General features: G+C 48.1%; 1 protein-coding gene across 1 annotated transcript in view; it reads left to right on the forward strand.

Annotated features, from left to right (window-relative positions):
• Positions 1–11125, forward strand: part of IGHMBP2 (immunoglobulin mu DNA binding protein 2) — a 530708-nt gene extending 519583 nt beyond the window's left edge. Inside the window, exon 15 of the mRNA XM_069624129.1 lies at positions 10908–11125. Coding sequence (XP_069480230.1) covers positions 10908–11105 — 198 coding nt within the window. The 3' untranslated portion in view covers positions 11106–11125. The remainder of the gene's footprint in view (positions 1–10907) is intronic.
• The last annotated feature ends 1718 nt before the right edge of the window (positions 11126–12843 follow it).

Below are 12843 nucleotides of genomic sequence, written 5' to 3' on the forward strand. Positions count from 1 at the left end.
AAGACAGGGTTGTCCTCGCACCCAATCCACATTTTATTCCAAGGATTCCTTCAGCTTTTCATAAGCTTTCTTCAATTACACTCAGTGTTCTTCCAAGAGCCATAAACGCTTACAGAAATTGCACTGCACTCACTGTATGTTAAGAGCGCTCAAATATTACATCCACAGAACAAAATCATCTAGAGTCTCCACGCAACTGTTCCTTGCATCTGAAACTCCATACAAGGGGAAATCTATCTCTAAACAGGGGATTGCAAGGTGGTTATCCTCCACCATCTCCTTCTGCCATGCAAAAGCAAAGGCGCCGCTCACTGGGCCTGCTAGCACCCTCTCCATCAGAGCTACTGCAGCTTCAGCGGCGATGTGGTCTAGGGTGCCCATGAAAGACATTTGCCATGCAGCCACCTGGGCAGACCTGCACACGTTCACAAGACATTACTGCCTCCAGGAGCAACATGCTTCTTATGCAAAGACTGGGAGAGCAGTGCTGCCGCGCCTTTTTGAATCAGATGTGCCTGTTTTTCTGTGAAAGATCCAATGCTGGAGTAGTGGTATGTTTCTTACCTGTTACGTTTCTCCAGCATTGGTATGTTTCATAGATTCACATGCGCCCTCCAGCCATACCCTGCAGAAAAAAGGCTCTTCTATATTTGCATATCCAGCATGTACTGGGTAGAATCTGAAGGGAAGCTCCAGGGGAGGAGCTACATACTCAACATCCGATTGGTTCAGACCAAAAGCACCGAAAAGGAGGGAGATGGGCTACAAAATAGATGCCTATTTTTCCTTAATTACTACTATAAAATGTAACCAATGATTCCCATCTTGGCGACAGGGAATGTTCAAAGCATGTGAATCTATGAAAGATAACAATGCTGGAGAAATGGGAGCTACGGGTAAGAAACTAACCCCTTCTTTCCTGGCCAAAAACTCTGGTGCAGTTTTAAGGTTTTCCAGGGAGCAAGGGGGCAGATAAATCAAGATATTGGGCAGATACCCATTGTATTTCAGTTATGTGCAAAATCGCATACAGTCATTCAAGAAGGTAGTGAGAGTACAGTTCTCTTAGTTAGACGCCAGAGGTGCAAAAGTTAAGAGAAAAAAAGGACAGAGAGCAGAAGCTAACTTGGCCTGCCTAACCCCTAATGGCCTAAGGGGATGCTGGTGTGCTGCCTATCTAAAAGTGGATCGGCTAAAAAACAAGGGGCAACCAAAAAAATCTTCACAATCTGATCATCTACTAAGTACAATCACTTCACCCTTTCTCAGCCTCACTCCCACGCTTTCAATCAAGAAAAAAAGTGTAATGTTAGTGGGACCCAGAATACTATCTTTGGCAACTCCTTTTTTATCAATCTGGGAGCATAAGCTTCTTAAAAAGATACTTTACATTAATTAATGCCTAAAAGAAGACCAATTTGATCTGCTTGCTCGGAGGTTCTAGTTCACTTAGCCCCTCAAAGGTCAAGTTAGCTGTAGGTCGTGGCTTTTATTCAGTGGCCATCTCTACAAAATGTAGACTGGTTTCAGTGGGGCCTTATTTCTTTTACCCACTTTCATCAGGATGTACTTATTGTAATGAATGTGTTATACTCACGCTAATTGCTTAGTAAGGCACAACTGCAGGCAGCATATCTTAACACATATTTGCCCTACCAAGCAAATGATGTGTGAGTATAATCAAGTTGGTCTTCTTTTAGGCATTAATTAATTTAAAATCTCTTTTTAAGAAGCTTATGTCCGCAAACTATCGGCTATTAAAGAAGGAGTTGCCAAAGATAGTATTCCGGGTCCCAGATTGAAAGCATGAGAGTATGGCTGAGAAAAGGTGAAGTGATGGTACTTAGTAGATGACGAGATAACATTAAGGCTGTTGTGAAGATATTTTTAGTTGCCCCGTGTTTTTCTCAAACTAAACACTTTCAGGTAGGTGGCGCACCAGCATCCGCTAAGGCCAGGAGGAGTTAGGTAGGGCAAGTTAGCTTCTACTCTCTATCCTCCTTTTCTCTTACCTTTTGCACCTCTGGCATCTAATTAAGTGAACTGTACCATCACCACCTTCTCAAATTACTGTATGCGATTTTGCACATAACTAAAATCCAAAGGTTATCTGCCCAATCTCTTGTGTTATAACACATCGGGCAGACCCCTACTAACTCTAACTCGGCCCTCTTATGAGTGTCTTCGGCAGATTATTCAAGCCAGCATGAATAGTCTAGAAGGCAAAGTCCAAACCAGCATGTATTTATGGTGGGTGCAGAAAAATTGGGCTATTTAGATTGCAAAGCACTAAAATGTAGTGAAAGCAGGTTCATAAAAAAAGTGACTTGGTCTCCCATCAGGGGCCCCAAACTTAGATACTCATCTCGCTCTCTGGTAGCTTCCTATTGACCCAGTTATTTCGCTAAGGCCAATCTTGTACAGGATCTAACTGCTTCTTTCCCAAGCATGCAGGTTGTCTGATGTTCTTATTCAAGCTGGAGTATCCCAAATGTTACGGTTTATGCATTTGAGGTACATTTTTATATAAAATCAGGAAGGCTGTTTTATGAGAAAATCCAACTTCAGCTAATAAGAGTAGTTTATTACTAGTAAAAAAAGTTTTACTCATGGCATCGGGTGAAATCGCTCCAACTATGCCCGAGTAGTAGTTTTTTCACCAGCGATCTATCGGTCAAAAAAGCACCTGAATTTCAGATAAATCAAAATCTTATATCTGATCATCATTGTAGATTGCTCCTGCTGACGCGTTGCCTGGGTATATTGCCTCTCGAGCAAATGAGTTCAGTATGTAAATACCTTTGTCCTGCTTGTCTGTAAAGTTCTGAATCACTTGAACATTCTCTGTTCTTGTGTCTAGTTTAAAGATCTCCATAGAATGTATCCAAATCCATTGATCAGAAATTAAGCTGTTACAAGCTTTACTTATGCATTATTTGAGTGCAGGTGCTTGAATTCTATAGATAAGATGCATCTAATTCCTATATGTTTGAGTCGTGCATGGCACAGAACAGCCAAATATTGTTTATTGGAGGCATACGGTATTTTGTTGTAGGTGACAGGCTTTTCACCAATGTTTTTATTGTTCACAATCTAATGCTGTCATGTAATGTTTGATCTTAAGTCTGTGTTTATGCTTACTCCTACGTCACGTCCCCTTTCCTCCATACTTTTGGGACATTCCCTCCAGTGGGACGGGACCGCAGCACTTTTAAAAAAAAGTAGCAAATAGAAAAATGAGTCCTTCTCTTTTTTAAGCAGGGTACCACACGTGGCCGTAACACCGCCCTTCTGGGCTCCACCCTATGCATCACCCTTCAGTCCTTTTCTCCGCACGGTCGGGGCTGGATGCACTTGCATCACCGGAAAGAAATGTTTCTTCTTTCTGTTGTCCTTCTCTCCTGCTCCGGTTCTGCGGTCGCGTAGTCCTCCGTCTATGCCGGATCGTTTGGGATTTCTATCTTCCTCTTGCGAACGTTGTTTTGCTAGGGAGGATCCGCATTCCCTCTGTTTGGAGTGTCTGGGACAGGATCACCGATGGGACACGTGTTTCTACTGCGACTCCCTTTCGGTCCTGGCACTTCAGTGTCGTCTTCGTCGGTGGGAGGAAGTCTTCCAGCTCATTCTTCCACCGCATTTTCAACTCTTCATCGATGGAAAGAAGAGACACCTGGTTAAGTACCTTACCTTTCAGGGCACCCCGGCCCGGGGACTCCTTCACGGGGTCCTCCAGGTCCGGGAGGGGCTTCAAGAGCTCTGCTACCAGGGTTTCCTCTGAGGTGCCACCCAGGCCTAATAGGCGTACCAGGGTTTTCTCAGAGGGTTCCCGCAAGGGGCCTGCTGACAGCGGATTACGATCCGAGGTTCACCAATCAGGTGCTTATAGTCGGCCCAGTCTTTCTGAGGCGTTGGGTACTGGAGTTCGCTCCGAGGTCTCCTTGTCTGGAGCTTCCCATACAGACACCGGGTGCGCCCTGAGGCCTCAGTTGAGGCTTTCTGTAATGAACCACGGTTCGAGGCCCCTCTCGGGGGTTGTTCAGACCAGACTCCGTTCCGAGGTTCCTCTTTTGAGGCAAAGATGTGTACCGACAGAATTGAGAGACCTGTCAAGGTCTTGTCTGTGAGGTGGATTCCTCAACATTCCCACGCTCGCGGTGATACCGGTTCTGTTGAGGGGGGCAAGAGGAGAAGTCTCTGACCATAACTCCTCTGTTACCGGCTTTGCCCAGGTTCCTCTCTTGGAAACTAATTCAAGAGGCAGGATGTCCAGCAAACATCCAAGACCCCATAGTACCGGCTCTGCCGAGGATCCAAGTTTCAATCAAGTCCCCGGACCAGTCTGTGGAGATGCCTGCCTCATCCACACATGTGATGCAGTTCTCCTCAGATGTTAACAAAATGGCAGGGCTTCCCGCGTGGTCTACGGTGGCCATTTTGGATTCTTCCCTTACACCCACGCTATCGACGGCGGGGGATAGGAACCTTCTTTTTGGCAAACAGCCGTTTCCACGGGTCAGTGCGAACCCGTTCCACCTGTTACGCTCACCTGGTTCCCACGGGGGCGTCGACCGGAACTGGACCGCTGTTATTTCCACCAGCGTGACGTGTAGCGCCGAGATGACTGACTGGACTGGCCCGCTCAGCCTAGTTTGTCTGGCTCGCAAGAATATTCTTCTGCAAAGGAGAAGAGGAATTAACCACCCGTGGAATTGAGTGTCAACCCACCTTCCCCACTCCCGTTGTCTTCCCACTGATCACTCTTGATGTCCCCTCCTTAGTCTCACCTGATGGTTTGGAAGGATGAGCTCTCCATCCTGCGTCGACCGCAGGGGCGCGTTGATGACCAGTTATTTCACTGCCGTAGAGGAATTGGTGAGTTCCAGTATTGACTCTAAAGTCCAATTGTTCATAAGAGTTCAAATGTCTGCTCTTCACTCTGTCCGATTCCTTGCAAGTTGCCGATTAATCCACTCGAAGATTTCCAAATGGCACTCGGTAAGATTCAGGTAAGTCTATTGTGTTTTTCCCCTTAGGGGCCGGGGTAGGCGATGAAGCAGAGTTGACTGCGCCGACCCGAAATGAGGTGAGTACCTCCCGTGGTAAATCAGGTAAGTTCTTGGGGGTAGCTTGTATGGCCTTAGAGAGTCCCCTTGCTCACCTTGCTGTCTTTGTCTCTTTAGGTGTCGGAGGGCGGCCGCGAGATGGAGAGAGCGTGATGGAATGCTGAAGTACCGCCAAGCAGGTGAGTTCAGCGCGGCGCCGTAGGAATGCGAAGCGATGCTTCAAAGACTTCTGTCTTTCAGTTCTGTGGCGAAATGGATCAGGATTCAGGTAAGGATTAACGTTAAAACTCCTGTTCTAACCTTTATCCTTTTTGTCTTCTTGTTTCAGGAGTCCCAGGACTGAAGCGGGCGTGGCTGAAGACTGGAGCTGCTGAAAACACAGTGAGCGTTACGCTGAAACAAGCAGAATAACGCGAAGCACATGTGGCTGTCCGGGCGTGGTTTAAATAGCCTTGGAAGAAGATCCAGGTAAGTATTCTTCCACAGCCCCACCCAAGTAACAAAATAGTCCCTTCAGTAAAATAGTCCCCCCTAAGCCTCATTTGGCTTGAGTCTTCATGCAGCATGGTCTGCCTCAGGTGAGTATGCAGCATGGTCTGCTTCAGGTAAGTTATCAATAATGAGCCTGGCGCCCATGGCGCCAGGACTGTACCCAAACAGCCCCTAACTGGGGCTTTTGGGCATTCTCCAAGTGGCATGATGCCTGCTTCCGGGGCTGCTGGGCCTGGTCTGGTCTTCCGGGGGCAGGCATCATGACACCGCCCTTCTTATGACTGGCATGCTCGGATTCCACTACCGCTTACGGTCTCGCTTCCTGGCAGCCTCTTCGTCAGAGGATGCCTTTTTTTCAGGAAGTTTTGGAGACTTATGCACTCTGACCCCATGAGGGAGTACTTAAGGGCCTTTCTTGTAGCTATGTCACCAGGGTTTTCACCTGAGGAGCCCCCAGGGCCTACCAGGCGTACCGGAGATTCCTCCCAGGGTTCTGACGGACCAGACATTGTTCCGAGGTTCACCATCACGGTGCTAAATTTAAGCCCAGTTCGGCTGGGTGCTGGGATAGCAGGGTTCACCCTGAGGTCTCCGTTTCTGGAGCTTTCCCTGCTGTAACTAGGTTGAAACCTGAGGTTCCTCTTGTGGAGGCTACAGTCTGTATCGATAGATCTGAGAGGCCTTCTCAGAGGGTCTTGTCGGTGAGGTATTGTCCTCAACCGTCTCACGCTCAGGATTGTGGTGGTACCGGTTCTGTCGAGGGGGGACAGAGGGGGGTCACGGACCGCACTTCCTCTCGTACCAGCTTGTATGAGGTTCCTCCGTTGTAGGCTAATTTTGAAACTGGTTCTAAGATTGACTAAACATCCGAGACCACCCAGTACCAGCTCTGCTGAGGATCCTTGTAAGGCTAAAGTGTTACTCTGGTCCCCTGACTCTCCTGAGGAGGCAATCGCCTCTGCTACGCATGTGACGCAGTTCTCTTCAGGTGGTGACAAAATGGCGGCCCAACATGCGTGGCCTACGGCCGCCATTTTGGATACCTCCCTTACACCTACGTTCTCAACGGCTATTGCTGGGAGCATTCCTTTTGGCAATAGTAACCCGTTCCGCCCTTCTTTGACTGGCGTGCGTGGGCTCCGCTGCCTCATACTGTCTTGCTCCCCCCTGCTTTTGCTCCACTGATCTATGTGGACCTGGCCGGTGGTGGACCCTCCTGGCAACCATCCTCCTTGTGTTCGGGGGGTAGGTTCCTTATGAGTGGTTTCTTTCTCTTCGACACCTAAGCCCTCGGTCGGGGATGAGTTTTTGGGGAAATTTCAGATGCTCATGCACTCTGACCCTATGAGGATGTATTTCAAGCGTCTTTTCACTCCTGTTCCACCCCGGCCGCTCCGATTTGGTTTTTCGTTTAAAACCTGAGGCGGTAGGCGTGGAGGACCAGTCTTCTGTTCCCGCCTTGTTGGGATGAGCCTTAAGCGGATGTGGACGGCGATGAGCATCCCCGCTCGGTGAGAGCATTCCATAACCAGGAGAGGCTTGTGTAGCTCTATTACCATGGATTCATCTGAGGTGCCTCAAGGGCGCACTAGAGTGTTCTCTGAGGGTCCCTCAGAGGACCTGCCAAAACCGGATTTTGTTGAGGTTCACCATTTGGCTGCTAAGGTTCAGCTCAGTTCGTCTTTGGCTCTGGATACCGGGGTTCGCCCTGAGGTCTGCATTTCTGGAGCTTTCCACACTGATACCGGGGTACACCCTGAGGTCTCAGTTTCTGGTGCTTGTCACACCGAGCCACGGCTCAAGGCCACTCTTGAGGGAGCCAAATGTCCCGGGTTAAAACCTAAGGTTTCTCTAAATTCAGTACCGACAGAGTCGGGTCCTGTCGGTATGGGACATTCCTCAACCGTCCCACCGTACTTATTCTATCGAGGGGGCAAAGAAGGTGATCAGCAACAGGCCTTCCAGTACCGGGTCTGCCGAGGTTCCTCCATTGGAGGCTAATTCTGGGTCAGTTCCTAGTATGTCCACTAAACATCCTAGATCTGCCAGCACTGGCTCGGCCGAGGATCCTTGTTTCAAAGCTAAGTGTTTCTTAAGTCCCCTGACTCCCCTGAAGGGAGAGTAGCCTCATTTTCTCCTATGACGCAGTTCTCTTAAAATGTTGACTAAATGGCGGCCCAACCTCCTTGGTCCACGGCAGCCATTTTGGATACCTCCCTTACACCAACTTTCATGATGACTGGTGCGGGGAGCATTCCTTTTGGGGCGGAGCAGCTTTTTCCACGCTATGTGCACATCAAAGACCCGTTTGTCGGTCCTGGCGAGAGCTTCAGCGAAGGCCCCTTGTTCACAGAGGTCAGGGTCCCAGACTCAGTCCTTCTCTGGGATCAGGGGGTTTCAGGGTCGCTGTGCGCGCCAATCTGAATCTCCTGTTGGTAGCCCCGCCTTAAGGGCCAGCAGCAAGGTGGTTGGTTTGTCCCTCACCCATCAGCCTCCTGTACAGGGACAGGTAATCTCCCTGCCGACCAATCACCAAATGATATTTTTTGTCAGTCACACTACACGTCCGTGGGAGGACGAATCTCGTCTCATCTGGAGGCGTGGCAAACCATCACCGAAGACTGGTGGGGTTTGTCCATCGTTTAGGCAGGTTTTCGCTTGCCCTTTCCTCCTGCCCCACCCTTCAAACATCTCTTCCAACAGATCGGGATGCCCTCCCTCAGAGCAGAGGTACAGAAACTTTTATACCTCAGAGCGGTGGAACCTGTTCCCATCATGGAGCAAGGGAGGGGCTAGTACTGCTGTCCTTTCACAGTGCTCAACCAGGCGGGCCTGCGCACTATCTTTGATCTTTCTGAGAGAAATTCAAGTTGATCACGCCCTGCCAAATAGTGTCCTTTCTTCGGAAGGGCGATTAGCTCAGTGTGGTGGTCTTCAGGTTACGTAAATGCACATTCTGACTTAGAGCCCCATATGAAATATCTGCGGTTCTCCATGGGAGCAGAACTCAGGTACTCCTTTTGGTCTCGGCTCAGGGAGACCCACCGGAAACTCCTCCGAGGGGCCATGCAGTGGTCTCCCAATACCAGATCTTCTTCCAAGGTTCCCCATTTGGGGCTAAGGCTGACCCCAGCTCTGCTGTGGCTTTGGATACCAGGGTTCACCCTGAGGCTTCTCTATCTGGAGCTAACTGTACAGAGCCTTGGCTCGAGGCCCCTCTCGAGGTGGCCATAAGAATGAGGGGTTAAACCTGAGTTTCCCCTGCTTGGGGCTAAATCGGTCACCAACAGAAATGAGAGTCCCTCATCGAGGGTCCTGGCTGTAAGTTATATCCCTAAGCCTTTCGGTGCGCGTGGCCGTGGTGATACCAGTTCTGTTGAGGGGGTGAAAGAAGACTGTGACGTACCACAGACCTTCCAGTACCGGCTCTGCCGAGGATACTCCACTAGAGGCTAATTCTGGGGAAGCCCCTGACGTGTCGAGTAAACACCCTAGATCTGCCAGTACCGGCTCTGCCGAGGTTCCTTGTTTCAAGGCTAGGTTGGCACGGAGGGCCCCTGACTCCCATGGGGAGACTATTGCTCCACTTGCTCCTGTGACACAGTTAACCCCTGGTGTGTGATAATGGCGGCCCAACCTCTGCGGGCCACTGTGGCCATTTTGAATACCTCCCTTAAAGCAAGGTTTTACATCAACAAGCAGGGCGACAGACTCTCCGCAACTTGTGGATCTTGCCCTACAAATTTGGGCTCGCTGGGCCTTCCAGTATTTTGTTTGGTTCCAGGATCCACACATCCCGGGTGACCTCAATGTGACCGCAGATTAGTTCAGTCGGCATTGGTTATGAGTGTGAGATGAACAGCAATATCATCTCCAACCTTTTCCAGCAATGGGGGACGCTAGAAGTGGTCCTCTTTGCAGCTTGTGGGTCAACATGAAAGCTTATGCTTTCCCCTCATTGCCTCCTATCTATTGGTCGCTCTGTAAACACATTGAACCGTTGTCAAAGCAGCTAAGTGGGCTTTCCCACCAGCTTTGGTAAGCATTACTGCTTAGACCTGGGCTCCAGAGCCGATGCTCAATTCCACCAGGCTGTTCTTAAAAACCTTTTTCAGTAAGGAGGTTCCATTCAGTAAGGAGGTTCCATCCACCCGTATCTCCTGTGAAGAGTGCTGGTAATCTCCCAAAAGTATGGGGGAAAGGGGACGGGACATAGGAGTATAACAAAGTTACTCACCGTAGTGACCATCTTACGTAGTGACTAGGAGTCCATAGTCCCCTTTCCTCCATACGCCCGCCCGCCCTCCCCTCTAATAAGTATCCTCTATTATTGCTTAAAGGTCTCAGAACTGGCAATAGAAAAGCACAGAATGGTGAAACGCGGGGCGGAGCTCAGGAGGGCAGCGTTACGGCCACGTGTATTACCCTGCGTAAAAAGAGGACATTTTTTTCAATTTGATGCTTTTTTACAAAAGTGCTCCGGTCCCGTCACACTGGACGGAATGCCCCAAAAGTATGGAGGAAAGCGGACTATGGACTAGGAGTAAGATGGTCACTACAGTGAGTAACTTTGTTGTTTTGTGACGCTTGTCGAAATAAAGTTAAATGAAACGAGAAACATTTATCATCGTGAATCCCTATGAATTCTTGTCCTCGAAGATTACTCATTATAAAAACATATTTTTGCCAGCGATCAGTTCGGCATGCAATGTGAGCAAGCTACAGGCATTTTGTGCGAGTCTTCCTTTCTTGGGGTTCTCTAAAGAAAACGTTTCTATGACAGTGGGGTCTGCCTTTCTTTCTAAGGTGATTTTCTTTATCCTTCTAAAATGGAGTAGTAGTCCTATTATCGTGTTGCCAGCTCTCTATATGTACCGGCCATGTCATGTCCTATAACAATGGCACCATGATGGAATCATCCTGGAGTGGCGCCAGTGCTGCCTAATAACCCTTTAAAGATTTCAAGATTCATTCTGTGCTTGGAGCGATTTCAAAAGATGAGGACTCTGTTGGAGGAAAATCGTATTCATCAGAAAGAGCATTACCAAATCATTTGTTAAATAACATCATTGTTAAGCAAGTTATGTAGCACATGCAGGTACTTTTTTCAGTGGAATAGTTGATCATTGAATCGGTAATCACCTTTTAATGGTTTAACATGGAGCAACTGATAACTGTATATTTATTGAAGCATCAACGTAAATGGATTTTCATCACTAAAAATCTTTAATGTGATTTCCCCAACCCACCCTACCCCAGATATTTATCAGTTGTTATTCTAAGGTAAGAATGTAAACATTATATAGATTTATAATAACACTGCAGTCACTTCTTTATTGTGTTTTTTTACAGGTTCATGGCTGTGGGGAGAAAGCTAAAGCGAATGCTCGTTTAAGGATAAGTAAAGAAGGTGTTCTTTATGCTGGAAGTGGACATAAAGATAAATCAATTGACCCAACAAAGAAGGCACATCTGCAAAGAAGACTAGATAAAAAACTTAATGAACTAACTGACCAAAGAAAAAGCAAAAAGAAAGAAAAAGAGAAATAAACATCTCTATACCGAAATAATATTTTGTGTGCTGTGTGTGCTCTGTCTTATTCTTTTACAGAAAGTATGTCTTCCTCTTACAATAAAGTTTTTGGTTGTGAAATTATATTCATCTAGAAAATAACTGAGCGAACAAGTGAAATTGTGTACAGCGTACACAATTAAGTAGGTCTTGTGCATTAGACATTTCATAGCACAAGCTGGGTGATTTAATAGTTTGCTTTCTCCTGCAGATTCCTCATCATATAGATATTCATTTAAGCGACAGCTGCTCGGAAAACCTTACAACAGCTAGTGTAGTGTGCCTTGAGTCGACATGCTGCTAGTCAACCCGGGACTTGATGTTGGTCGCCCTACATATTCTATGCCCCCATACCTCAGTTCCTTTTTTCCGTGCGCTCAGCACATATCTCAATAGGAGTGACACTCTCAGAGAAAAATTAATTGGATTTTTTGTGTATAAAAATCAACATACTTTGCCGTTGTGTACTCCAAGGCGTTGTAGGGTTTCAAAAGATGTAAGGACTGTGATCCAAAAATGTTGATAACCGACCCCCAGATTATTTCTGTGCGGTGTCTCAGGACCAACCACGTCACTAATACTGCGGGTCTTGTCAGAAGATTAACCCCACATCGCTGAGAGAGTGGACGGCAAAGCTGCCTTTCGGGCGCCTCCATCAGAGTCACTGGCTCGTTCGACTGCAAAGTCTTCCGAGGATGCCGCCCACCTCAGAGAAGGATAGGTGCCAAAAGAAGGCGAAGAAGAGGTCGCACTCGCGAAGCCACTCCTTGTCCCATAAAAAGCAGCATTGTTATTGAGGCTGGCAGAATTCTGACTCCTCGGAGGAGCGAGGTAAGTCCAGCCATGAGTCTGGTGCATTTAAGGCCGAGTGAGAGGCCTTCAAGGAGCAAATGCTCCAACTGGTGAAATTGGCCACTGCTGGTACGGGTGCTCCCTCAATGCAGCAGGCCCCATCGGCTCCAAGTATGCCCAGTGTTTTTGGCAAAAGGGTGGCCACCTCGGGCATGACACCGTCGGGTGTGATGCCTTCAGGCTTGGCTCCGACGATCGAGAGTCAGCCCATGCCTCTGAAACTGTCTCAATCAGTGCTTTGGGGGCCGAAGCCTTCGGTGCCAGGAACCTATCGACCGTTTGCCCCTGAGTCGAGGTCATGCTTCTTTAGAATGATGCAGTCCATATTTTACGATCAAAGGGATCCAGTGCCTTTCAGACTCGAGCCCATGGTAGGAGGATTAGAGGAGAGTGGCTTTTTTGAAGATCAGGCTGACTTGCTTTCCCTTGCTGAGGGAAAGCAAGTCATATGGGCATGCCAACATCCAATACCGCAGGGCGGTTGATAGTGTGTTGGATGCTTTGGGTCTGTGCACCCCAGTAAAGCCACAGTCAGGTTTTGAATTTACTGACATTTTTGACAGGGCACCGCTGATGGAAAGGTCACTTCCTTTCAATACGGCCATAGCTGATCATATTTTCCATTCTATGGCAAAGACTGTGTTCTACACCCCCAGTTCATTCTGGCCTTACCAAGAAATATATGCCAGCAAGTGGGGGTGGACACCCTTCCTGTCTACGCACCCCACTCCTAAGGGGTTGGTAGTTCAGGCAACCACAGTCCATACGTGGCCATCAATGTCCACATCAAACCTGCCGACTGATAGGGAGTTGAAGTATGACACAATTGCGAAAAAGGTGTTCTCTTCAAGCAGCATGGCTCTG

Source organism: Ambystoma mexicanum, chromosome 11, assembly GCF_040938575.1.
Source record: "Ambystoma mexicanum isolate Mex_15411 chromosome 11, UKY_AmexF1_1, whole genome shotgun sequence".
Lineage (NCBI taxonomy): Eukaryota > Metazoa > Chordata > Amphibia > Caudata > Ambystomatidae > Ambystoma > Ambystoma mexicanum.